This window comes from Pyrus communis, chromosome 12 (assembly GCF_963583255.1).
Source record: "Pyrus communis chromosome 12, drPyrComm1.1, whole genome shotgun sequence".
Lineage (NCBI taxonomy): Eukaryota > Viridiplantae > Streptophyta > Magnoliopsida > Rosales > Rosaceae > Pyrus > Pyrus communis.
Genome location: NC_084814.1, coordinates 20323169 through 20349140, shown reverse-complemented (window position 1 = coordinate 20349140; position 25972 = coordinate 20323169). Strand labels below are relative to the sequence as shown.

At 35.9% G+C, this 25972-nt stretch overlaps 3 protein-coding genes across 4 annotated transcripts; 1 reads left to right on the top strand and 2 right to left on the bottom strand.

Moving 5' to 3' along the window:
- Positions 1-3234: 3234 nt before the first annotated feature.
- On the bottom strand, positions 3235-7378 carry LOC137710623 (ubiquitin-like modifier-activating enzyme 5). 2 transcript variants are annotated; one of them, XM_068449696.1, is made up of 14 exons: positions 7080-7378; positions 6534-6602; positions 6332-6445; positions 6104-6232; positions 5861-5929; positions 5507-5659; positions 5387-5423; positions 4923-5005; positions 4729-4803; positions 4473-4547; positions 4226-4312; positions 4002-4117; positions 3781-3827; positions 3235-3631 (listed from the first exon to the last, which is right to left on the bottom strand). In XM_068449696.1, exons 1-14 carry the CDS (start codon positions 7167-7169, stop codon positions 3498-3500), a joined length of 1278 nt encoding a protein of 425 aa, XP_068305797.1. In that variant the 5' UTR covers positions 7170-7378; the 3' UTR covers positions 3235-3497. The 2 variants fall into 2 exon arrangements, with proteins under 2 accessions (XP_068305797.1, XP_068305798.1); XM_068449697.1 differs by lacking the exon at positions 7080-7378 and having other exon boundaries at positions 6328-6445.
- Positions 7379-18033: 10655 nt separating this feature from the next.
- Positions 18034-19703, top strand: LOC137711037 (F-box protein At5g50450-like). The gene is made up of 3 exons (XM_068450233.1): positions 18034-18316; positions 18413-18575; positions 18657-19703. Exons 1-3 carry the CDS (start codon positions 18147-18149, stop codon positions 19386-19388), a joined length of 1065 nt encoding a protein of 354 aa, XP_068306334.1. The 5' UTR covers positions 18034-18146; the 3' UTR covers positions 19389-19703.
- Positions 19704-22375: 2672 nt separating this feature from the next.
- Positions 22376-23443, bottom strand: LOC137710137 (uncharacterized). Its single transcript, XM_068449088.1, has 4 exons — positions 23257-23443; positions 22955-23093; positions 22731-22755; positions 22376-22459 (listed from the first exon to the last, which is right to left on the bottom strand). Exons 1-4 carry the CDS (start codon positions 23441-23443, stop codon positions 22376-22378), a joined length of 435 nt encoding a protein of 144 aa, XP_068305189.1.
- Positions 23444-25972: the final 2529 nt, after the last annotated feature.

Here is a 25972-nt window from a genome sequence, read left to right as displayed (position 1 = left end):
TAATCATAAAATGATTTCATATTGAGGAAATTTAATTGTCATACCTTTCATTTGAGTTATAAAAAGGATCTCATAATGTTTAGTTGATGTGCTTTGGTGATACCTGCACTCAGGTTTAGCAAGCATCTCATAATGTTTGGTAGTACTTTGGTTTCTTTTATCTTTAAGGGAAGGGATCCTTATTTTTTTATTTTTTATTTTTTTATGAAAATAGGGTTTAGTTGTAGTGTCCATACTACATTGAACTTTAATGCTGAACTGTTTATTTTTCAAGTTGCACCTCATAGATCATCTTTGCAAAATATTAGCCAAATCGGAAGTGTTTAAGACATCTAATTGGGTTCAAAGAAATTAACAAATACTTTGTTATATAAGAAAAAATGAAATTTTATCTTGATAATTAAATAGGTAAATGGTTTCGGATTGAATTGAATTTTTGCAAGGATGATCTATGAATCGAGACTTACAAAATAGATGTTCGGATCATTGAAGTTCAATGTGGAGTGAACCCTACACCTGATCCCATTTTTTTGAAAAAGGAAAAGGAAAAGGGATCCCTTTGCATAAAGGCTTGCTCCTTTAAATTTTGAATTGTAAATCTCATGAGGTTGCTAAGAAATTGCGTTTGCACGATGGAATGAGGATCCTCTCCATATTCTCTTTACGAGAATCCTGAGAATCCTCCAATCACATCCGTTCATCGTACATCGTGCGGCTAGTTTTTGTCAAGTACTGTTTATATTTAATCTTAAATAAAAAGATTTACAATGATTTATGACCATACAATATACGATAAACGGATATGATTAGAGAATTTCCAAGATCCTCAAAAAGAGGATTCGAAGAGGATCCTCATTCTGCACGATGAAATTGCCATGTTCAAGATTTTTTTGTTTAATGTTAAAATTTCCACATGGCAATCAATCCACGTGGCATTTCTTAAACCACGTGGCATCTTAGGCTCTATGAGTGGGATCCAAATTGTAAAATCCCACATCGCCTAGAGAAGTGATCTTTATATGTATATTATCATCTCTACCTAGCATGAGGCCTTTTGGGAACTTACTGGCTTCGGGTTCCATCGGAACTCTGAAGTTAAGCAAGTAGCACGCGAGAGCATTCCCAGGATGGGTGACCCATTGGAAAGTTCTCATGTGAGTTCCCAAAAACAAAACCGTGAGGGCGTGGTTGGGGCCCAAATCGGACAATATCGTGCTACAGTGGAATAGGGCCCAGAAAGTGGTCCCGCCTGGGCCGGGATGTGACAATTTGGTATCAAAGCCTAACCCTAGCCGTGATGTGTCGACAAGGACGTCGAGCCCCTAAGGGAGGTGGATTATAAGATCCCACATTGTCTAAGGGGGTGATCCTTATATGTATATTCTCATCTCTACCTAGCACGAGGCCTTTTGGGAGTTTACTAGCTTCGGGTTCCATCGGAACTCCGAAGTTAAGCGAGTAGCGCACGAGAGTATTCCCAGGATGGGTGACCCATCGGGAAGTTCTCGTGTGAGTTCCCAAAAACAAAACCGGGAGGGCATGGTTGGGGCCCAAAACGAACAATATTGTGCTACGGCGGAGTCGGGCTCGGGAAGTGGTCTCGCCCGTGTCGGGATGTGACATAAATCCTCTCCGGATCCAAGGATCCTAAACCTAAGGATCAAATGATTCGACCTGTTGAAATTTGATCCAACGGTTACAAACAGGAGACCCGTTTAAAAGTTATAATAATTGTAGCCGTTGGATCAAATTTCAACGGACCGGATCATTTGATCCTTAGGCTTAGGATCCTTAGATCCGGATCCCTATGAGTGCAACTTTTGGCAGGATAACTGGGAGAGATTTTTCAATGTGATCGGTACACGGGGTAATACACCATGTGTTACTATACAAATTGTGGGATACGTGTGTTAAAAAGTTAATAACTTAAAAAATAAAATTTCACCACTTATATAAAAACACGTAGTGTACCACTCGTGTTCCGGTCACAATAAAAAATTACTTGATAACTGGGTCTGATTGGGTGAAGTGGTTACTAACAGTAGTGAAAGTGGCGAGATGCTAAAGTTTTTGTTTGTGCGTGCTTAGAGACTTCCAATATAGGTCTACATTTATAAGAGGAGAATGTAGCAATGATCCTTCAATTTTAACTGAATTTGGAGTAATGGTTCCTCAATTAAAAATTTGTAACCAATGATCCCTTTCTCATCAAAGATTCAAAACGTACGGATAAGATCATTTTCATTAACTCCGTCAGAAGTTCCGTCAAAATGGAGTCACGTTGAACACAAGTGAGATTGAATCAATGGCTAATATGAAAAACCAAATGAGAAAATTATAGCAATAGTCCTTCAACTTTAACCAAATTAGAGCAACGGTCCCTCAACTTTAACTCAACTAAAGCATTGGTCCCTCAACTTTAACTAAAAGTTTTGACGGAGTTGACTAAAAGAAGTATAGCTACACGTGTTAATAAGTTAAGAGATTAATAATCATAGATTATAGTTAAGAGACCAACACTCTAAGTAATTAAACTTAATAAACTAATACTACAATTTTCTCGATTTATAAATTGTACTAATTTTATAAAATGACCACAAACTCTGAAAATTAGAAATACTTTTGTCTCATGTGCAAATTGCTCTAAAAAGCACAAAGACCTTTGTCTCATGTGCAAATTGATCCCATCGATACGTTTTGATATTTATTTTCTTCCCAAAACCCCTTTATTAATAATATCATATAGAATTATATAATATTGTATGCACGTAAGGTGCACCAAATACTTTTTATTTTTGCAAGTTGAGTACAACATTTTGGATGAAATTAATCATCTAATTTTAGCCCCTAGTTGCTAAAATGATTAGCTCTTGACACATGGTTGATATTTGAGCGATATGTCGTCACCAAGGAAATTTGATTTTAGTCGAAATTTAATCAAAAACTTTGAACCACATGGTTATGGGATGACACAAACGTCATCGATATTTGAGGGGTTCATACATAAAAAATTTCCCATCACATCTGTGGTCTCCAACTCGCTCTAAAGTGCAAGTGGCTCTTATCACAATGATGAAAATGTATTGAGCTCTTACATGACGGTGTAGATTCAAACCCCATCAATAGCTAAGTTAACATCTAATCTAACATCTATTGTTTGACAAAAAAAAACTCTCTAAAGTCGTATGCAGCCGTTCGGACATAAGTTTATGAGAATTTAGGCAACGCAAAAAGTCCAAAAGGACAAACCAAACAGGCATACATGATTCATAAGTCCGAGGAGAATAAATTTGAGAATTTAACCGGAAATTTCAGATAATGTAACATGAAGAAACCTCCATGTCTTTGAAGTGTGAGAAGTTAGTATTATCCATCTCATGTACACCCCACTTCTGGGTGTGACCATAACCTTAAAACCACGAAAGCTGCAGGTCGATTTCGATTGCTAAAGCAATAATTGGGATGGACCATATCAAAAAAGAACGTCTACGATGTATTCAAGAATTTAAGGCCTCAAGTTGCTTTCGAAGATCTTCTAGGTCGTCGATAGTACCCTCTGTAGCTTCAGTTGGCGGTTTTTGGAACTCATCTGCACTGGGGAGCTCGCGAACAAGACCTTCTGGAAGTGCATCTGATGACAGGTGAATTCATAAATTTGGAAACCCATAAACAGATCAAATATAAAAGGAATTGTAAAACCCTACATAATTTCAGTTTTAAAAGGTGGAAAAGTGTTTTGAGTGAAATCAATAGAACTTGAAACATTAAAGGATAAATCACCTGAAGTTTTGGCATCTGTACTTTCCGGCTCGGTATCATCAACAACACTGCAAACAAACACAAACCGAACGTATGTTTTCATTTCCACGAAACTAGTCCTCCGAAATGCATGTCATTCTTTTTATATGCAACATAGGAAACATCCCTGATGTGCGTAAGTATTAACATGAAGAAACATTAACTACTAAATATGAAGAACGTTCCATTGTTGGTAGAATTACCTTATTTCCCATTCATTATCAAGATGAAGTGGAGATTCCGGAACTGATGATGCTTCAGCTTCCATCTTTGCTTTAATTGCAGCATCCCTAGCTGGCTTTACAAGCAAGTATTCTTTCTGCACGGTAGACATTGCCTCAGCGTCAATGACAAACCAATTAACCAGATGTTTAAATAATCATTAGGTTCAGTTCCAGTGCCCAAGGCTGGATCTTAGTTTCTTTACCTGCCGTTCCAGACAAGCAAAATTAGAACACTGAGGGTTTGGCTTCATTTCCATGGTTGGGAAGAAGTCTTTAAGAGAATTATATCCCTGCAACCAAGAAAATCAAAATTTAGGCGGATCAGCATGGAGCAGTGACGAAGCATTTGATGCTAAATGTTAAAAATATAGATCTATGAACTTACTAAATCCTTTGAGATGTTTTTGCCAAATAAAAGCAGAACAAGAGAGAATGCAATATGCAACTTACCAAGTATGGGGAGACGTTTCCAAAGTTCAGCAAGTATTTTAGTGTATTTTGGACTAGAAGCCCAGCAACAACTCCCTGTAAGATGAAACGAAAGTTAGTTGCTATTGCTATATGAATAACAGCTGTACAATTGTCCATAGTACCACAACATAAATCTGAAGCAAAGTACCAGTGCAAACCCAAACACTAATAAGTTTGAATGACAAAAGTCCCAAGAAGGGACAGCCACCAGAGATTGGAAGGGAAACCTTCTTACCATAGTGGTAGGTAAAGATGCAGCACAAACCCCTTCACGCTTAAGTGTACGTTCATCCACTCCAGATGCTACAACCTAAGGAAGAGATACAGAAGAAGAAAAAAGTTATCACTTTTCCAGCATTCATGTTCCATATTTCTCACTGAGAATCCTCCAACATCATCAAAATTCAAACAAAAACAAAACAAGCATACCAAAGGTGGTGCACATGCAAAACATGCAGTTTCACCAGGAATCAGCAACTGAATATGGCCTGAAACGGCATCCTCAGACACACCTGTCAAAGTTTATGTTCTTCGTGTGAATTTCCACGTAAATTATAACTAGATTTCGTATAGATATGTATTTCAAAAATTTTCTTTTTTCAAGATATAGCCTGTATGTCTCTTTGATTAAGAAAAACACATGCAGAATAAAGTTTGTATGTCTAACAAATGCGAGTACCATATATTTCATACATACAAATGATACATGCACATATATCTACAACTGAGATGCATCTGATCAACTGTGCACTTCAGCCTTGTATATCTGATCTAGATGTGGGTATCTTAGGTCCTGATTACATCTCACCAAATATGAATGTCAATGCATGTTGCACACCATGGGACCTTCAGTTAACGCTTAGGGTACTACAATTAGTAACTACTTTGCTTACCAGACTCCATCCATGTCTGATTCAGTTCATTGCAAGCCTGTATCAGACAGGGAAAGAAATTAGACAAAAGTTTTCTTGGAGGCAGAAGGAACAAAGACAACTAACTATATAACCTCATACCTGATTAACAGCCATTCTTGCTTCATAATTATCAACACAGCTTAACACAAGGTCTATTCCAGTGCCTTCTTTATTTGGGCGAAACGATTTATTTTTTAAACTAGACATAAAGGTATCAAAACCTTGCACTGTTGTGATGTTCAGTGTATAGCTCTAAACACAAAGAAGTTGATCAGCACGGTTATAAAATATAGGCACTATGTTTGAACAATTAAATATACAAGGATCCGTACTAATAGCATCAACATATAATCACTCATCTACGCCTAGAAACTATAGATGGAAATTCAAGATTGGATGCATTTTACAGACATAATGAAATTAGGTAGAAGAAAAATCATGAGAAATGATTACCTCGAGTATAACATCGGGATTTATGTCTGAAAGGGTCTGTACAGCAGCATCTGTTTTTGTCATGCCACTCTGAAACGGAAAAAAAAAAAAATCACATTAAAATTTTAATCATGAAGTACTTGGAAATTATAATGATGATCGCAGCACCTAACCTTTGAAGCAGAAAATGACATGACTGAGACAAAACTAGTGAAGACAATTCAAAAACAAAGAATGACGAATGAGAAAAACAAGTATCAATACCTGTTCTGGTCGAAAGAATAACCTATTCATGTTAGCTAACTCTACTTTGTCATAATCATACAACAAAAGGCGACCAATACCACATCTTGTAAGCATCTCAGCTGCTACACTTCCTACACCGCCTACTCCCTGCAAACAAACCAAATAGGAAATCAGGCATTGATATAACAAAATTAAATTTGGTTCTACAATAACAGAAGGAACACTAAAGAGGAGATAAATACAGACAACAATGGCAACTGAGAAATCCCGTATTCTTTCATAGTTCTCCACAATACCCATCCTCTGAAGTGCCATAAGCCTACTGTAAGGATTGCTATCTACCACCTCGGCGCTCATATCCTGTCAACACAAACATGTAATGCATGAACCAACAATACAATCATCATCACACATTTTGACAATGATAGTAGATAAACCGTAAAATTACCTTCACTTTTGAACGCCGGACAGGTCCAGACTTTGAAAGGCTCGTAAGGCGTTCTACGCGCAATTGTAGCTACAAATTACATTTTTCATGAAGCAAATAGAAAAGTCAGTTCTACAAGAAAAAATTACAAAACTTTAAACTCATCCTTTAAACTTATCAGCATTCGGCGAGCTGAAACTCACAATTTACTAAATTTTCATAAATTAAACTTCAAGCTGAACAAAGATAAAATCAATTATCCTTGTTTCTTTCTCTTAATTTCTCAGGAAACAAACAACCACCATAAAACTAAACTAATAAAACATGCAACCAATAAACAAGCAATCCTAATCAAATGATTGCGCAAATATTACTGAAAATTATCACAGATTAACGACCGGCACCTGAATTTTCACATGAACAATTAACAATATTTAATAAAACAAAAAACTGATCCGTTTCAGCCAAATCAAGCAGCTAATTCGATCGAAACCAGTAAAATCCAAACCAAAAGCTCTCACAAATTCTCATCTGTATCTCAAACGAATCGGAAATGTGAGATTTCACCTTATCGATTGGAGCATGATGAGAAGGATCGGCCAGCGATCTCTTCAGCGATTCCAGATCGTTCAGCATCTCCTTCAGTTCCACCTCCATTGCCTCTCTCTCTCTCTCTCCTCCCTCTCTCTCTCTCTCAAAAAGGCTCTTAAATTCGGTCCTATTCGGATCGCTACCTTCCTTGCGAGAAGCGTTTACATGCGATGCACTTTACCGTTGCGAATTGTTTTTATTTATTTTTTTCTTGGCGGAATTGGAATTTGGCAGCGAAGGAATTGCCGTCACTGTTGCCACTTCGCCGGAGCTGGTCTGTGAGTCTGTGAGACTGAGAGTGGAACAACAACCAACTTTGCTACCTTTTGCGTTGTTGGGCCGAGTTGAGGCCGGCCCAATTATAATTTGGGCTCATGTACGACAGCAAAGCACGCTTTTGGGGTGTTGGCACGGAATTCCACTTTCGTTTTTGTTGATTGACGAAATTAAGCTATTATTATCCTTGGTCAAATTAGCAAGCTACACGACTTAAATTGTGACAATTTAGTGGTGTATTCCATTGGGATATAAGGTCAAAGTTGAACTTCGTTGCCAATAGCAATATGGCTCGTGATATTCCTCGTCCTATGAAGTGGGAGGTTTTATGATCGATTCAGTTTGATGATAAATTTGATATCTAATTATTATGGATGTTTTATTGTACATGTTAGCCTAAATTTCGCACCCTTAATGTAGAATATTGTCATATCAACAGTATAACTTCATCCAAACTACATGAATCAAAGCCATTATTTTCCCTTTGTATGTAACGTAAAGGTGGAGCCTAAAGTGAAGGAAACCTTTCGACTTATTGTAATATTGTGTGCAATTGTGCATCCCGACTTTTGTTCCTGCTGGCGAAATTTCAGATGGAATTATCAATCATACAGTTTGATACGCCACCCCAACAGCCACCACCCAATTTTTTGTCAACCATATATTTCCATGTTTTAGTGGGTCTAAGTTGTGGTCTTGTACAACTTCCCACACCTTTCAGTTTCCATTTTGTCCTCTCTCTAGAATTCTAGGACCATTTTAATCCTAAAGAAAAATTGATGGGAAGTAGGAACATATTCTTTGGTGCACTGAACCAAGTAAAAGCTTTCATGAACTTGGACTAATTCAATCCTAGGTATGATGGTATCTGTTCGTGATTGAGATACGATTGGAACTGAACTATGAATCTATTCTAATTTTATTTCTTCCCATTTAGGACAACACCAAACGCAACTCATATACAACTTTTACTATGATGAATCCCATGTTCTTCATCAATTTAGATGTATTCGATCTTACGTATAACGTGTGTGTGTGTGTGTGTATGGTATGTAGTGTGTGGTATTTACAAGGTTATCATTTTGTAGTTTTTGGCTTTGACCAAAAGCAGACAAGCAAGCTGTTGTCATTTGTCAGGAATGCAACCTTATAGCTGCAATAGCAACAGTAAAGCTCATGATAAAACCGATAGCGTACCACATATCATGGTATTATTCATATATATGTGCCCTTAGCGTGCACAAAAAGGAAGGTGCACTCCTAGGGTTCTAGCTTCACAATTGATCACAATCCACATTTGATGACCTAAAAACCTTAGCCAACACTAAATCAATCGATCGATCGCACAGATTTTGTGTCAGTTCGGAAGGTAGCAGCCGAGCTTTTCGGCCTTAGCATGCCGCGGCAAGAGAAGCAACAGCACCATCCATGTATCATTACAAGAATGAATGCCAATCAAGTAGTGAAGTTTCACTGCATATATTCTTCGTTTAGTAGTGAAATTATTGTTGCACAAAAGTTGCAGATAAATGGGTCTCTAAAATTTGTTTGGATAGATTTGGGAATCCTTCAACAATGAGCATTGTTTTACAAATAATTTAGGGTTTAAATTTATCATTGAGTCTTTTTCACTCAATATGCATGCATGTGAAGAAGCACTTGGTGTTGTGATTATGCCCCTCAACATGAGTTATAATCACTTGTAAATTCTCTCAACAAACTTGTACACTGCTTTTGAATAGAACAGCTTATATAAAACGGATTAACCGCTAAATGACATGCTTAATAATGAAGTATTATGCCAATAAAAAATTTATGCATGACATACAATGACTTAATAAATCCCTTTCATATATATCCATATCGATTTTAAAGAGTGGTTTATCCTTCTATCTCAAATTCTCATAAGCACACAAAATTGTTAATTTAAGATGTGGGGAACCTTACATCAGTCAGTCACTGTCATTCCCTCTTGAGTTGCGAAGTCAATAAGCGAAATCTATGACACTCAGAAATTTGCATCATTTACTTGCCCAGGTATTTGAGAAAACAATCATGGGAATATAAAACAAGAACAGATGACCGACCATGCTCTAGAAGTTATCTAAAAAATTATTAACCCCTGATGATGCAACTTTGCTTGTTGTTATGGCTAATTAGTAATTAACTCCTCCTAATTAATATTAATATATATATATATGATATAAATATCTGTGGGTATATCTGTCTCTTTTGAAACGTGGGTTCTCACTTCTCATTATGTTTTTCTGGGCTGGAGACGATGAAAAATATTAAAACAAATATTTAATCGTATTATAGTTGCTCCGAAAGTACCGTTGTTAGTTAATTAGTATGTGTTCTTGTGTATAGATTTATATATTAGTACTGTCGTTGGAGACTCAAGTGAGGTCTTCATATATTAATTAAGCAGCTAGTCATCGGATTGGGATAACTTGCAGAAGAAGATGGACATTATTTAGATGTTTATGCAGCACGCAACGCAACCACGTATATAATTGCATCGCATGGATGATGAACAAGTTAATGTCGACATTTTCTATTGATTTAATCGTTAAAACAATAACTTTCTTCATCAACTGAGATTAATCATGGCTGACTTCTAAGTTCTATATCTTTCTCTATCAAATGAAATTATTAATTGTCGCCCAAGTTTCCTTTTCGCGAGAAATTTTAGTAAAATGTGATATATATAGCATTACTCAAGTTTCACACATAATATCGTATGTACATCATATACTTACGTAAAATCGTCATAAATGTAGAGATTTTTCACAATATGAATTTTACATAATGACGCCACAATGGAATGACAAACGTATCCTTTCTCTACTTAAAGTTAAATCGATATCTAATATCGTAATGCATACAATCGAGTTCATACTACACATAAAAATATAAAGAGTAATGTGTAGGTAGATCAAATTTTAGACCAAATTTGCAAATCATGTTATGTATCACCAATAGAAAATAAGCACGTTAATCAGTACTTAAGTAATAATCCAATCATCAACAACCACGTCATATGATTTACATAATTTGGTCTAAATAATTAGTCTTCCTAACATTAACCGAGTATAAAATATGTCACCTAGATGAGCCATCGCACACCTAATTAAAAGATGTGGACAAGGTTTTGGTCGGTAATATGGTACAAATAATTTTGATTAACAAATTTGTCACTTAGCGTTAGCGTAACAAAACTATGGCCGGACCCCAAAATTGAAAAGATCTAAGTCTACTTTCTCACGAGGCTTCAGTAATGATGCATGTATATAGCCAACTAACTGGTTCTAATTATTTGAGGTCTTTAGCATTAGCCATATGTAATCCATTAAACGACGTCGCAACTACCTTAAAAAGCTTAAATTGATTGATGACATTGCCACCTTAACCTAATAGGCAAAAGATTAAGCCAAGTGTTTGAACATGCAGTTAGCCTAATAGCCTCCTTTCCAGATTAGTTTAGTGGTATAATTTTGTCCTGGACCAAAGCACCTACATTGCGACTGCTTTACATCATGGGGGTTTTAATTAATTAATTAATTAACCATTGATTTAGCTCCTTGTGTCTAGATTATGATTGAGTTAAACAAAATGATTATAAATCTGAATAAATAAATAAACGATAAGGCCTAAAGAGATACAATTGTTAAATTGTTAATATCTGAAATGTCAAAGGTGAATGCATGCTTGTGGCAAATGGCGGCAACGCAGCACTCAGTTTCCACCAAACTGTTTTGAAATGGGCAAGAGTTGTATTCCACCAACAGATCCACATCTTCACGCCTTATCCAAATCCTCATTTCGATAACCAAACTGTAGAGGTTTGGAATTTTTTTACTATTTTTGGTATTCAATTTTCGTTCATGTCCCCACCGAGGTGAAATATATATGTATCCACGTTAATAACTTGGTTTGCAAAACTTTCCCACCTCACAACTTGCACCATCATGCCCTAGGGTATGAAATGTGTAATCAAGATAAAGATGGGGGCAGATGGAGACATCGTATTAGGGCCTTGACTCTGATGAAAAGTTTTGAGTGCATGAGCCGGTAATATTAGAGTGATTTTTGAAAGAATCGAATCGGAAGTAACAAACAGCATTCTTATGAAGAACTGTTTCTTTGTTTTATGCATATAAATGGCGAAAAGGTCTCCAAATTGAATTATTATTTTGCATATATTATCTTTAAATGATGATAGAAAGCATGAACTATTCCGATTATGATGCTCAGATGGTAAAGATTCGTTAATTGTAAGTAGGGAGGACAAGTAGGTTTTTCTATGGGAGAACACAAGTATTATAATTATGTATATGCTTATGTATAAATTCATTAAATTTCGTGGTATACTATAGTATGTTTATACTTTTTTTTTATACACAAGTGTATGATTAATATGAAAACCATGAACGAAATGTATCCACAACTAACATTAAAATACAAAAGTTAATTACAAATTACATCACTTTAGAAAATAATTAACATTAAACATCAAAATATTTCATAATTATTTTAACGAAATAAGTTTGAAACACTTGGAAATTTTTTAAACCGGGAATTCAGAATTGTCGAAATCTCTAATTAAATGCAATTGAATTTTCCCCATTTCAAATTTTCAGAATAAAAATACTATTCCAACTTGCACCTTAGGTAATACCGCCATGTGTTATTTGTACGAGTGACGTAATTAGTTTATTTCTAAAATAAAATAATAATAAAAGTACGTATATAAAATAAACAACTATACTTTGTGTGACGACACTTTACGCGACAACGATTGGCGTCGCACAAAACTGTTTTGCGCGACATAGGTGCACCTGCGTCACTCAAACAGTTTTGCGCAACGTTTGATGTTTAGTATCGCGCAAACATACTTTGCGCGACAAAATTTACTGCGTCACTCAAGTTGCCATCGTGCAAATATATTTTTGTACTAGTGCTAGATTAATAATACTACATAACAATATTGCAAAAAGTCTAGAAAAATGCCTCCTACATTATATAATAATCCCTAACAACTAATATTTGCATGAAAATTTGAGACTTAAACAATGGTTTATGCATGTGACAACTTCCATGTTTAATTACAAGAGAAAAGATAAGACACGTATATATATTTTTTATAAAAGGTTGTGAAACTTTCACGACTCTCAGTTTGCAACTTGCACGACCATGGGCTAGAGTATGAAATATGTAATGAATCGATGGGGGCAGATATAGACATCGTATTAGGGTTTTGACTGTCATGATTTTTTTTTTTTCCATAAAATCGTAATACCGTTACGTCTTATAGTATGAGTGTGATTATTTTTTTGTTTTTTTTGTTGAAAATTATGAAAGATTACATAAGAATATCATGAGACTACAAGACATCAACTATAACTGCAACTAGCAACTGATAACAAGAAGAAAGAGCTTGCTCAAAAAAATTGGACCCAAACTGCATGACAAACCCAAACAAACCAAATCATCACTAACAAAATTCTTTTCACTATAAATATGACGAATTTCACAAGACGTGCATAAAGACACGATAATTCAGTACTAAACTTTCTAAAGGATGATTATCCACTTTTGCATTTAAAATCAATTGTAGTGAAATTGGAGATCCAATTTCACCATCATTTTCTTATTTCCATTATTCCATCCAAGTTGCAGCTCAATAAAACATCTCAACTTCAACACATAGAATCTCACCTCGACCAAAATTAGCATAAAAATACTTAATATTATTAAAGTAAATACGTATTATTACATAAATGAGTTGACAACATCACATGGTACTGTTACGATCTGTTCACAAAATTTATCATACATCAAATGAGATTATATTTATTACAAGAGATTATACTTGCATGAATATTCGAACTTACAAAATGGTGTATGTATGTGCCGACCTTCCACCTTTAATTCAACGAGAAAAAAGGATATGCATGCACACATTGGTTGTTTGGATTGAATAATGTAAGGTCTTACTCTTACCCAATTTTCTGATGGCAGTTAGGACCGAGAAAATGATGAAGACTTAGACCCTTCGACTTGGAAAGTTTGGCTTTTCCGTCGCTCATACTGACAGCGCTAAAAATAAAGTAATAGTCAATAAACATGTTTTTCATGCTGCTTGCCATGAGAACGAAACATATATTCTGCAATCAATAAAGTTATTTAGACACACAGAACAGATGCGTTACTATTCTACGTAGAATCTACGTACGTAAAATAGTGTACTAACAAGTGTTCTAGTTTTGTACATTCAAATAACAGCCACAAATTGTGGGCAAATACACTTCTAAGCATATAAACATTTATATTTTTTCCATTGCACAAGATCCACGTGCTACCAGTGCCGGTCCTAGTGCCATAAATTGTCGACAGCCACCTTCATTGTGGCCAAAACTTTTTTCCAATTGCTGGAAAATTTCAAGTTCAACAATGGCTTAAAAAAAGCAATATGTGCAACTTTTAAGCTTCAATTATGTTTTGTTGTGTGAGTTTATTATTGTTTTAGATATATACACACCAAAATTAGAGAACATATGAAAAAATTCATTACGAAACATGTTTTTTTGAAGGTCAATGTTGGACAATGACCTTTAAGAATGAAAATTTTGAATGGCCGATTGCAGAAAAATTTGATTAACCGATTGTAGGAAAAGGTTGGTTGGCCGAAAGAATTGAGTGACAATCATGTAATTATTTTGAGTTATGATAGTACTTATAGAATTGTTGTGGTTGAATTTTTCATTGGTACCTATACTAAAATCATGATATTTTAGCTAAAAGTTTTTTAAGAATTGGTAACTAAAAGATTCTGTATTTTTATTCATGTGTTTACTGAAAAACAAGAAATAAAAAAGTAAGTACATCTCATACCCGTTATATTCCTCGAATATCTAAAAAGTAAAGGTATGAGATAACTAAGACTATCTCCAAATGAGATGTCAAATTCTAAGTGAAATGTCATATGATTAAATTTGAAAGTAGGAGCAAGCTCCAACCGATATGTTAATCCTATATGGATTGACATTTGAAAACTCATATGTTAATCCACATAGGATTGACATATCGGTTGGAGCTTATTTCTACCTTAAAATTTGATTGCATGACATTTCACTTAGGATTTGAAATCTCATTTGGAGGTAGTGTGAGAAAATGTGATGTCAAATAATTTTTAATTATTTTATTGTGTGGGTCCCATTACTACACCAATTAGGCCATCTCCAACCGATGGCTGGTCAGAGGGCTCGTTTTAGCCCTCTGGCCCTCCAAGATTCTCCAAGATATTAATATTTTAATTAACAGTACATGGCCATATTTGCCTCTGTCTCCAACCGAGGGCCAGAGGGCTTGTTTTAGCCCTACCACAAAAAATCGTCTCCAATCGAGGGCCAAATGGCCAAACATAATTTATTATTTAAATTTAAAAACTACAACAACTTAAATTTAAAAAAACAACTTAAATTTAAAAATTACAACTAAAATTTAAAAACGACAAATTAAATTTAAAAACTACAAATTAAATTCGAAAACAACATTAACTTAAATTTAAAAACTAAAACAACTTAAATTTAATATCCATAATCAACTTAAATTTAAAAACGACAAATTAAATTTAAAAACTAAAACAACTTAAATTTAAATTCCATTTTCATCCATATCTACAGTTGAGGATGCAGTTTCGAACACCAGCGTAGGAGCTCTCTTTGGCGGATCTTCAAATAACACCCACCCTTTACAAATTTCCCAACAACTGTGAAACTGAAAGGGTTTTGAGCTGCTCTCCATATACAATTCCTCCGCTTGGCGTACCTAGAAAAAAATTAAAGGAAATTAATTTATGAAATTAAATGTAATATAATTAAATATTTAAAATAAATTGTGAAAACATTTACTTCGTCGTAGTAATTAGCGCCGCTTTCATGTCTACTTGCGGCTGCTAACAATGCTTGATGCCATTTGTTCAAACTTGGCTGAAGATGTTTCTTTCATCTTGAAGAACAACTCTTGTGGTTTCGAATATTCACTGGAGTGGTGCCTTCATAGAATTCTAAGTATTTTTTGGACACACGAGTCCAAACACCGTCATTTGTTTGACAATTCCCCCTTACACTATCTTCCGACACCCATCTATAAGCCTTGCAAAGAGCTTCATCTTCTTTTCGGGTCCAAGCCCTACCTTTCATTGCAGAAGAGGCCATTTCAAAATTATTCAAAAAATTGAAGGATAGATTTTTGAAAGAGGAAGGAAAATGGTAGGAATGGTGAAAATTTTGTGAGGAATGGTTTAGGTATTTATAGGAAGAAAAGAAGGCCCAAAAAACCCTTAAAAAAAAAAATTGAATCCAACGGTAACCGGCGCCAGCTAGCTGTTGGTTTCAAAATTATTTTTAAAAATTCCTGTCAGTTATAACTAACAAGATTCTAAGTATTTCTGGCCAGCCCCAGGCTGACTAGCTGGCTGCTTGCAGCTAGCCCTCCAGCCCTCCAACCCTCTAGCCCTCTCCGATTCCGTGGGGCTCTCCGAGATTCCACAGCCCTCTGGCCTAGCCCTCGGTTGGAGATGGTTTTCAGGCTATTTTCGGCCCTCTGACCCTCTGGACCCTTTGGTTGGAGATGACCTTATAGATCTTAAAAATTATTTTAATTAATTTCTTTTTAAAATAGGCCCTACAAATATTATTTATAATGAAAAAATATATCGGTTGGAAAAAGATAAAATTTGACATTGCCACGTCAGCCATCAAATTATCATTTAACATTTATCTTTTGACATCTCCATTGGAGATGGTCTAAGGCAGACAACTTATTCTATACTTGTTCATTCTCATGATCACACTAAGTAAACATATCCTAAATTATTATTATTTTCTTTATCTAGTTACAGTAAAAATGAAATACGCACAAATAACATTTCACTCAACTATAAACATGGATTTGCTTTTTTCCTAACAATGGAATTGTTTTTTTTTTCTTAACAAATGGATTTGTTTTCTTAACTATAAAACTAAATTGGATGTTAAAAATCCAATGATGGTCAGAGGGAGGCTGAAATACCTCCGTGAGTTTTTTCGGCTCCTCGAAAGGATGAACTGTTGTAGCAAAGCCACCATCTGATCCCTATTTTGGATGAATAAAATTTCAATTGTGCCCAAGTTTTATATATTTTGACCATCCTTGTAGTTTGAATCTAATCACTTCCCAATTCCAAAACAAGGAAAATAGTGATTAATTGTAGAAAAAAAGTTTATAGCTACCAAACCAAATATATAGTCTAATTAGATGTTTAAATTAAACTAAATATTATATAAGGGGACTTTTCAAATCACTTGTCAAAAAGAAAAAATGTTTGCAAACCTAAATTTGTTACAAAAAAGATTTTTGATTGGCTAATAGTTTAATTAGACGTTATGTCTAGTAAGGTATTTGACAAAGAACATGTACTACATCATTATGAATACGACCATAGTGAAAATTCCAAGGAAGTTTTCAATTCCATCTCTCATGGAAGTTTCATGGAAGTTTAAGGCCAATGGAAGTGATGTCACATCCTAGATCGGCTCCGCCGTAGAACGACATTATCTGTTTTGGGCTACGCCCCATGGTTTTGTTTATGGGAACTCATACGAGAACTTCTCAGTAGGTCACCCATCCTAGGATTGCTCTCGCCCAAATTCGCTTAACTTCGAAGTTCCGATAGAAACCGAAGCCAGTGAGTTCTCAAAAGGGCTCGTGCTATAAAGAGGGGAGCCTGTACATATAAGGCACATCACCCCCTCTCCGTTGGTCGATGTGGGATGTTACAGGTGTTGTTAGCAAGTGGTGGAATGTCGTGGTGAATAGAATTTTTCTATTTAATCTACTACGTTATTTTCAACTCTCTCATCTCTATAATTTAGTTGAATTACGTTCGTTTGCAATTTTTTTAAAATGATTAAAATCGATTTTGGTAAAAATATTTTATAACCAATTTTCAATAAAAATATAAATGAATTTAAAAAAAAAAAAAAAAAAGCAGTTGAAGTACTTCACGTAAGAAATACATAATTGATATTTTAGTTTTTCAAAAAAAAAAACTTGAAATCCTCTCGAAATCCAAAACAATTTTAGTCAAAGCCGTTTTCAACCATTGCAAAACACTTCAACCGAGCTTTATCATAGATTATTCAATTATTGTTTTTAGAAATTATCAATAACTCCAAGGAGAATTATGAATAAATAAATTGATTGAAAAAAAAAAAAAAAAAAAAAGGATTCGAAGGTGATTCGGCTGAACAATCGGGCGCGTACTGGGCCTGCACCTGCTGGCCTAAAGCTCAATCGGGGATCCACGGTGAGTCCTTTGACCAGTCCTTTCGTCTCGCCCCAAACCACTAGAGCCGGAGAGCATTTCCCACTTAAAATTAAATTAAATCAAACAAAAAACGTAATCAAGAATTAAAAGTTAATTTAATTAATTAATATCATTATTTAACTCTCAATCAATTAATAACTGATTCTCTTCAAATCAATCTCGCGGGCCCCACGCATTGGCTTGTCTTTTGCTGTATATAAGTCCCTCCCGACGCCATCGTGCTCGCCCTTCATGTCCACACTCACACAACACACAAACATCCAACCATACGCAGAGAGAGAGAGAGAGAGAGAGAGAGAGAGAGAGAGAGAGAGAGAGAGAGAGAGAGAGAGAGAGAGAGCGCTTGGATTATGTGAAGGTTCTGCAGAAGAAGAAGAAGAAGAAAGCTAAACATGGAGGCGGCGACGCCGCAAATAAAAAGGCTCAGAAGCTCCCGGAGATCGACCACCGCCGCGAAGTCGGATTTCTTCGACGGCTTGCCCGACGATCTCGTCGTATTCATCCTCTGCAAGCTCAGCTCCTCCGCTTCCTCGCCGTCCGATCTCATCAGCGTCCTCATCACGTAAGCACTGTGAGAACTCGGATTTCTTTTCTTTTTTTCTCTTGGTTTAGATGAAGGTGTTAATTTTTTATTTTTGGAAAATTATATAAATTTTAGGTGTAAGAGATTGAACCGGTTAGGACTCTACTCCCTGGTGTTATCAAAAGCCGGTCCAAAAGCATTCGCAATCCGGGCCAAAAACTGGTCCGATTCGGCTCACCGGTTTCTCAAACAGTGCGTCAGCGCCGGTAACGTTGAAGCCTCCTACACTCTCGGAATGGTCAGACACTTAAATTTATCTATTTTTATTTGATTTTTTTTTGTAATTTTTAAAAATAACTTTACGCTTTTGTTGCTACAGATCCAATTTTACTGTTTACAAAACCGAGCAAGCGGAGCCTCGCTCATGGCAAAAGCCGCCATGAGATCCCACGCGCCGGCGCTGTACTCGCTAGCGGTGATTCAGTTCAACGGCAGCGGCTGTTCGAAGAAAGGGAAGGACTTAAGAGCCGGCGTGGCATTTTGCGCGCGAGCCGCTTCGCTCGGCCTCGTCGACGCACTCCGCGAGCTCGGCCATTGCCTCCAGGACGGTTACGGAGTCAAGCAAAACGTCGCCGAGGGACGCCGATTGCTGGTCCAGGCCAACGCGCGGGAGCTCGCGTCCGTTCTACGTTCTTCCGCGGCGTGGCGGTCCCACCACTACCAGCACTTCTACGCGTGCTTGACAGGGCTGGTCTGCTGCCCTCTGCTGAGCGACTACGGATGCAACGTCCCCGTCCAGGAGTTCCACCCCGTAAACCGGTTCATGAGGGAGTGGTACGGGTCGAGTCGGTGGATGGCGGGGCAGGGTATGAGGCTGTGCTCTCACATGGGGTGCGGGCGGCCGGAGACGAGGCCGCACGAGTTTAGGAGGTGCTCGGTTTGCGGGACGGTGAATTATTGCTCGCGTGGGTGCCAAGCGCTGGACTGGAAGCTGAGACACAATGTGAAGTGTAAGCCAATGGAACGGTGGCTGGCGGTTGACGGTGAGGCGGAGGAGGAGTTGGGGGGACTGGTGGAGGGTGGGGAAGGTGAGAATGTGGCAGTTGGATAATAAATTGATATATTTAATGGAAATATAAAAAAGAAAAAAATTTAATTAATTTCGATGCCTTTTTTGTTTTTTGTTTTTGTTATTATGGGTTAAATTACATATATGTACATTGTACAGTATGCAGAAAGGGCAATTAGCATTTTATGTTGGACTTGTTAATAATCTGTCAAGTTAGTTGGGTGTGGGGGAAATTCGTACTTACATTTACAAACCCCACAAAAACATGCATGCAAATTGCAATGCCTATGGAGTTATTTTATTTTATGCTGTAATTAGTGTGTTTTTAAATAATTAAAGGCAATATGATTTATTAGATTTTGTTGACTGTTGTTAACTTATCCTAAAAAGCGTTAACCTAAAATTGGCATGGGAGGAATCAATACGTGTGCATATATAGGGTATCATAAGTAACAGGCTCTTCGTGCAAAAAGATTCTCATTTTTTTTCTAAAAAATAGAGACTAGGTGTGGAACCTACTACACAACAAATTTCAAGGATTCGAACCGTTTAGTTTGTAAGTCTTGATTCATAGATCATCCTTGCAAAAATTCAATTCAATCCAAAATCATTTGCCTATTTAATTATCAAGATAGAATTTTATTGTTTCTTATATAGCTAAGTATTCGTTAATTTTTTTGAACCAAGTTAGATATCTTAAACATTTCCGATTTGGCTAATATTTTGCAAGGATTATCCATGCAACTTGAAAAATAAAGCCTTAGGTCAGAAAGGGGTAGGTCAACTACAGATAGAAACACCTCGCCTCCGGCTGTTGTTGAGAGCTAGTTCTTCGTGTTCCTGGAAAAAAGAGTAATCTGCATAGGCCGACTAAAGGCTTTCACTCCCGACCTTCTTGTTCGTAAGTATTGGGAGATAAATATAAGTTCCGAACAAGCCCTTTCTTAGATAGCTTCGTGCCCATTCCTGTTAAAGTATTCTACGGGCAGCTCAACCAAAGTAGGTCAACTTAAGCGAATCGTTAAAATTCGATGTCATATGGACTCCACAACTAATCCCCATTTTTATACATAAAAAAAAATATTGAGGATCTCTTCCCTTAAAAGCTTTCTAGAAATAAAATCATTTACTTGTGATTGTTTTCTATTTATTTATGTTGTACTATTTAATGCTGTCGTGTTTCTTTTTTCTTCTTTTTGATTTCTGAGTTTCTTATGTCTACTAAAATATATGAATGGGTATTAGTTTATTTTTAAACTTTTCCATGTTAAGACGTAAGGAATCAGAAAATTGTTGATTTTTCTTAAAATCCGTAATCAAATATCTAAATATTAGAAATCGGTCAACTAGGGTGCTAGTTAATTCAATTTCTTTTGCTTACTTTTCCTATTTTTAAGTTCTCTCGTTCCTTCCTCATTCTATTTCTATTAAGTAAACGTGTTACCAACAATTATGTTAAAATGGTTGTTTGATAACCATTTCGTTTTCATTTTTTAGTAATGATTTTCAATTTAGTATTTTTTTAACTGAAATTTGTTCTATAATTACTTTCAGTTTTTTTTTAAAAAAAAAAAAAAAACTTAAAAACCAAAAAGTGGAATTCAAGGCCAAAATTTGAAACTATTTTGATTAGTTTTAAAAAATGTGGAAACAAAAACCTAAAAAACTAAAACAAAATGATTATCTCCTTATTTTCTCACGCACCTTATGTTACTTTATCATCTATAATTTTTGTTATGAACTACTGATTTTCACCCATCATTTACTGGCCAACCCTTGCAATGGATCAAATGTCAAAGGTGTTCAAAATGATTTAACAAAATTAACCATTCTTACCAGGAATCATAATTTTATCTTCAGTTTAATTGACAAAATTAAGCTTTTGTTTTTTCAATTTCGTTTTCATCGTAGGCCAGCCACCCACAGAGGGATTTAGGAATTAGGATCCCAATTTCTACATTACTTTCCGTCCATGTACCATCTGAACTTGTAAGCATGTGCGATAATACCACCTAAACTTGCAACTTTTATTTCTTACCACATGTGTTATCTTAACTGTTGGAATCTACCACCTATGTTATTTTCCGTCCATTTTTCCATTAATTGTAAGGGACAATTAAAAACCCTTATTCCCTTCTATCTCCTCCTAAAACCAACATAAATGGTGTTTCGATACATGTTTTCATATATTCCAAACTTCCCGCAGAAATATTGAAATCGGAAGATGAAAAGTCACTTCCACAAGAAGATCACAATGGGTTGCTAGCAGAGCAGAGTGCAGAATTGAACATAAACATTGTACCTACAAGTGATTCATGATTCAAGAGACAACCAAAAAACGGATGCGTACAGAAGCGAGGCGAAAAGGTGTTACCGCGAGCATGAAGATCCGTTTACCAGTTTATTGTACGGTTGATGTTTCCTGACCTGCAATTTGAGACGCAACAACACAGATATCAGTTAAGTTTTCGGCACCTGTATTAAGTAAAAAGGATGTGTAGGTTCACACAATTGGATAACTCTTTGGAGGTTCACGCAAGCAATCTCATAGACGCATTAGCATTATAAAGGCCAAATTAGCAAAACTATTAGGGACCGCTCATCGAAACAAGGAAACGCGAAGCTCAATAGATTAAAAGCGTACGGTTCTAATTGTTAACAGCATATGCTAAATCAAAATGAATTTGATAGAACAGTTCAAGAAATGAATGAGACTTACTTTCACGCCAGCCAACGATAGTAGTATGTGGGAAGCAATGTAGGAGACATCTGGATTGTTTAACCTCTTTTCCACAAAATATACAACTTCAGCGACTCCTGACTGCAAGTAAGAAGAAATTGGCAGGAAAAAGAAACTGTTAGACACTGGCAACGTACCAGATTGGACGTGCAAAATGCAGTTTAAGTGATGCTCATTACTAGAGTTTTGGCGGGTTGGGAGGGACTACGAAGGGAGGGAAGGCAGGAGGTGGGAAGGCAGGAGGTGGGAAGAACATAAGCATGGTAGTTTCAAATTTGTATACCGTATATTACAAGCACAAAAAAAGCATAGGAAAAACCTGAATGATTATCTTGGCACACTCATTGCAGGGGAACATGGTCACATAAAGCCTCTGCAAAGAAATAGAGAACAAGCATTCACACAGTACTTTCAGTCGCAGAGGGCAACAAAACAAAAGAACCACAAAAGAGAAAAGAAGTGAATATCGTCGACCATCATTTAAACTTGAGCACATTTTACGAGTTTATACCGAAACATATCCACGTAAAAGTCCCTCAGGGATGATCATTTCGTCAAGTTGGTCGATGACAACATTTCAGTTCAGCAGATGGAGATGATATGTTCATGGTAAATGGGAAAGGGGAAGTGTAATTAGAAGTAACCTGTCCAGCAGCAGAAGCAACATAACTTCAAAACAAAATCAGAAATACCAAGAGCAATAACCAGAGATTTGAAAGAAAATAAAAATTATTAGTAGGGGTAAAGGATAAATCAGTATACAATGAAGCACAGCCGTTAGATATGATCATATGCGTGATAACGGTGGAAAGATAAATTTCACTAGTGCAGTAGAAAGAAGACAGATAATAGATGCCAAGTTGCCAACTTCAGAACAAGTTCAGAGTAAACAGCAGACCACGAATCAAGAAATGGAGCAGATAACAATGACCTGCTTGTTAGAGTTTTTGGATCTTTCCGCTGATAAAAATGCAATTGCCATGAAATAATCATCCCATGACAAATATCTGCAATCAAAACAAAAAAAAAAAAATTTAAATTTAAAAAGCCAAAAATAATATGACTGAAAATTAACCATTTTCGTAACATTTTGCCACTAATTAGGCATACATTTGTTACTTCAACACAACAGCCTGACCAAAAACAAAACTTGGAATTTTCGACACTAACCCTTGGCGCTTTGAAGGGTCAAAACGGCTCTGAGAAGGGCGTTTCCTGAAACGACGCCGTTTTTGGACAAATCGAGTTTGGCGGACTGCCTCTTAGGGTTTGAAAAGAAGAAGCGGCAAGTGAGCGCAGAGGCCAGGGCACCGAAAACGGCTGCCGTGGAGACCAGAGCGAGCTCGCGGCAGTTCATCGAGTTCGAAAGGGCGAAACTTCGGCGGCACTGTCACTTTCCCGAGAAGAATTCCAGCTTCGAGCTATGGTGGTCGAAGAAATAGCGGGAAAATTAGGTAGAGAACTGGGGTGAAGAAACCGAAACGCGCGGCAAAATGCGGTTGAGAAAGTTTTGTGGTTTGTTTAGAAATATGTAGCCCAATCCAATAGTCTTTCTTTAGGTGGGCTAAGCCCATATAGAATCTTTGTGCAATAATCTACAACTTGTGGAGTAATATGTAAGCCCAATCCAATAGTCTTTCTTTAGGTTGGGCCCCAAGTTTATTTTCAAAATTCTTATATTAAAGGACACAATTTACTAGCTTGAAGAAGTAGCAACTGACACTGTAAATATACAATGCTAAATTTTTAAATTGCTAATTAGGTTGCTACCTTCGTTTGAGATGTATTTTTCTTACGGGGCATAGCAAATCTAACTTTGTTACCTAAATACTACCTCCCTTAAAGATGCTCTAAGCACATATATTCATAATTTCCATAAGTGCCATGGAGCAAATCTTTTCGGCCTCGATTTTTTTTTTTCAATGACTCCTTAAATAATGGCACATCTTGTGATGTTTAAAAACGCAATGGAATGGTTTTCAACTTTTCATGACGTTTTTCAGGCATCACGATAAGTGGTTTTCTTAGTAGTGGTTGTTTGTGTGCGATGGTCATTTCCCGAAGATTGTTAGAATGGATTCCAAGTATAATACTTTAGGTATGATCTCAATGTTATTTGGGCAAACTCTTAAAATTAATGGAGAAGATGAAATTCAAAATTGGGTACGGTTCATTTTATTTTTGGAGAAGATGAAATTTAAGATAGTACAATACTCAAACAGTGTGAGATTCGAACTTAAGATATCTAATATAGAGACAAAAATAGAATATTCTAGCTCAAACTGATTGTGTACATGCATACGATAGATTATCAAACTGATAATTTAAGCATATTAAAAAATAAATATTCTTAATCATTTTAAACTACGAATCTCTGGCCGTCATTGTTGTTACTACTCAATAGTCATAAGGTGTAGGTCCTCCAAATTTACCGACATTTCGAAGGGGACACTCCCACTGTCCCACACTTGACTTACCATAGGATTGTCCTCCTAGGCATTATCTCCCTAGGAATACTTTAGGGTTGAAATACGTGATAGAGGTGTAGGGATTGGGGTGGGGTGGGGTTGGGGACCCAAAAGAAGAAAAATTGATGAAGGTCTTAGTTGGAGGGCATGATAAATTAATCATTGTCCTAAAGTTTGAGTGAGCTCCATCACTACCCCCAAATGAGGTGGGTTAATTTGGGCAGATAGAAAAGGATGATACCCATAGATTAGCGGCACATACCCTTAGAAAAGCCCTCTCCAATTCCCAAACTTCCACATGCACCTTGCCCACCCCAAAACCTACCACTTTCCCTTTTAAAGAAAGAATAATGATTAGAAGACTAAATTTATAGACTAAATTTTGTAAACTAAATGACATGAAAGTTGATGATTGGATTATTACTTAAATGTTGATAAACGTGCTTATTTTCTATTGGTGACACATCATTTAGTTTGCAAATTTAGAATGGGTGTATTCAATTGAGATTTTGAGGGATTTTAATTCTTTTAATGAATCTAGGTGTATTCAATCAGGATTTTAAGTGATTCTTTGAAATTCAATGTGTATTCAATCAAGATTTTAAGATAGTTTATTAAAATCATTAGAAATCCGGATGTATTCAATTATAATTTTAAAGAAGTTTATAACATTCCAGGTATATTCAATTAGAATTAAAATTTAGAGAATTTGGAAAAGTTGAGGAATTAGAGGGAATTGGAGAGATTTGTAGTGTATTTTAAGCATCCACAAATCTCACCTCTTCCCATGAGATTTCGAGGGATTTGAATCAAAATTTTACATAGAATCTCTACAAATCAGTTAAACTCCGTAAAAAATCCATGTATTTATAAATTCATTAAAATCTCTCAAATTCTCAATTGAATACACCCCCTTTAATATATAAATTTAGGGGGTGTATTCAATTGGGAATTTGAGAGATTTTCATGGATTTATAAATTCATAGATTTTTATGGAGTTTAACTGATTTGTAGAAATTCCATATAAAATTTTAATTTAATTCCCTCGAAATCTCATGGGGAGATGTGAGATTTGTGGATGCTTAAAATACACTACAAAATCTCTCTAAATCCTCAATTTTTCCAAATTCTAATTGAATACACCTAGAATGTTATAAACTTCTTTAAAATTCTAATTGAATACACCCGGATTTCTAAGAATTTTAATAAACTATCTTAAAATCCTGATTGAATACACATTGAATTTCAAAGAATCATTTAAAATCCTGATTGAATACCCCTAGATTCATTAAAAGAATTAAAATCCCTTAAAATCCTAATTGAATACACCCTATATTCATTAAAAGAATTAAAATCCCTCAAAATTCCAATTAAATACACATCCCTTAGTCTCCTTAGCATTACTCTTAAAGAAAACT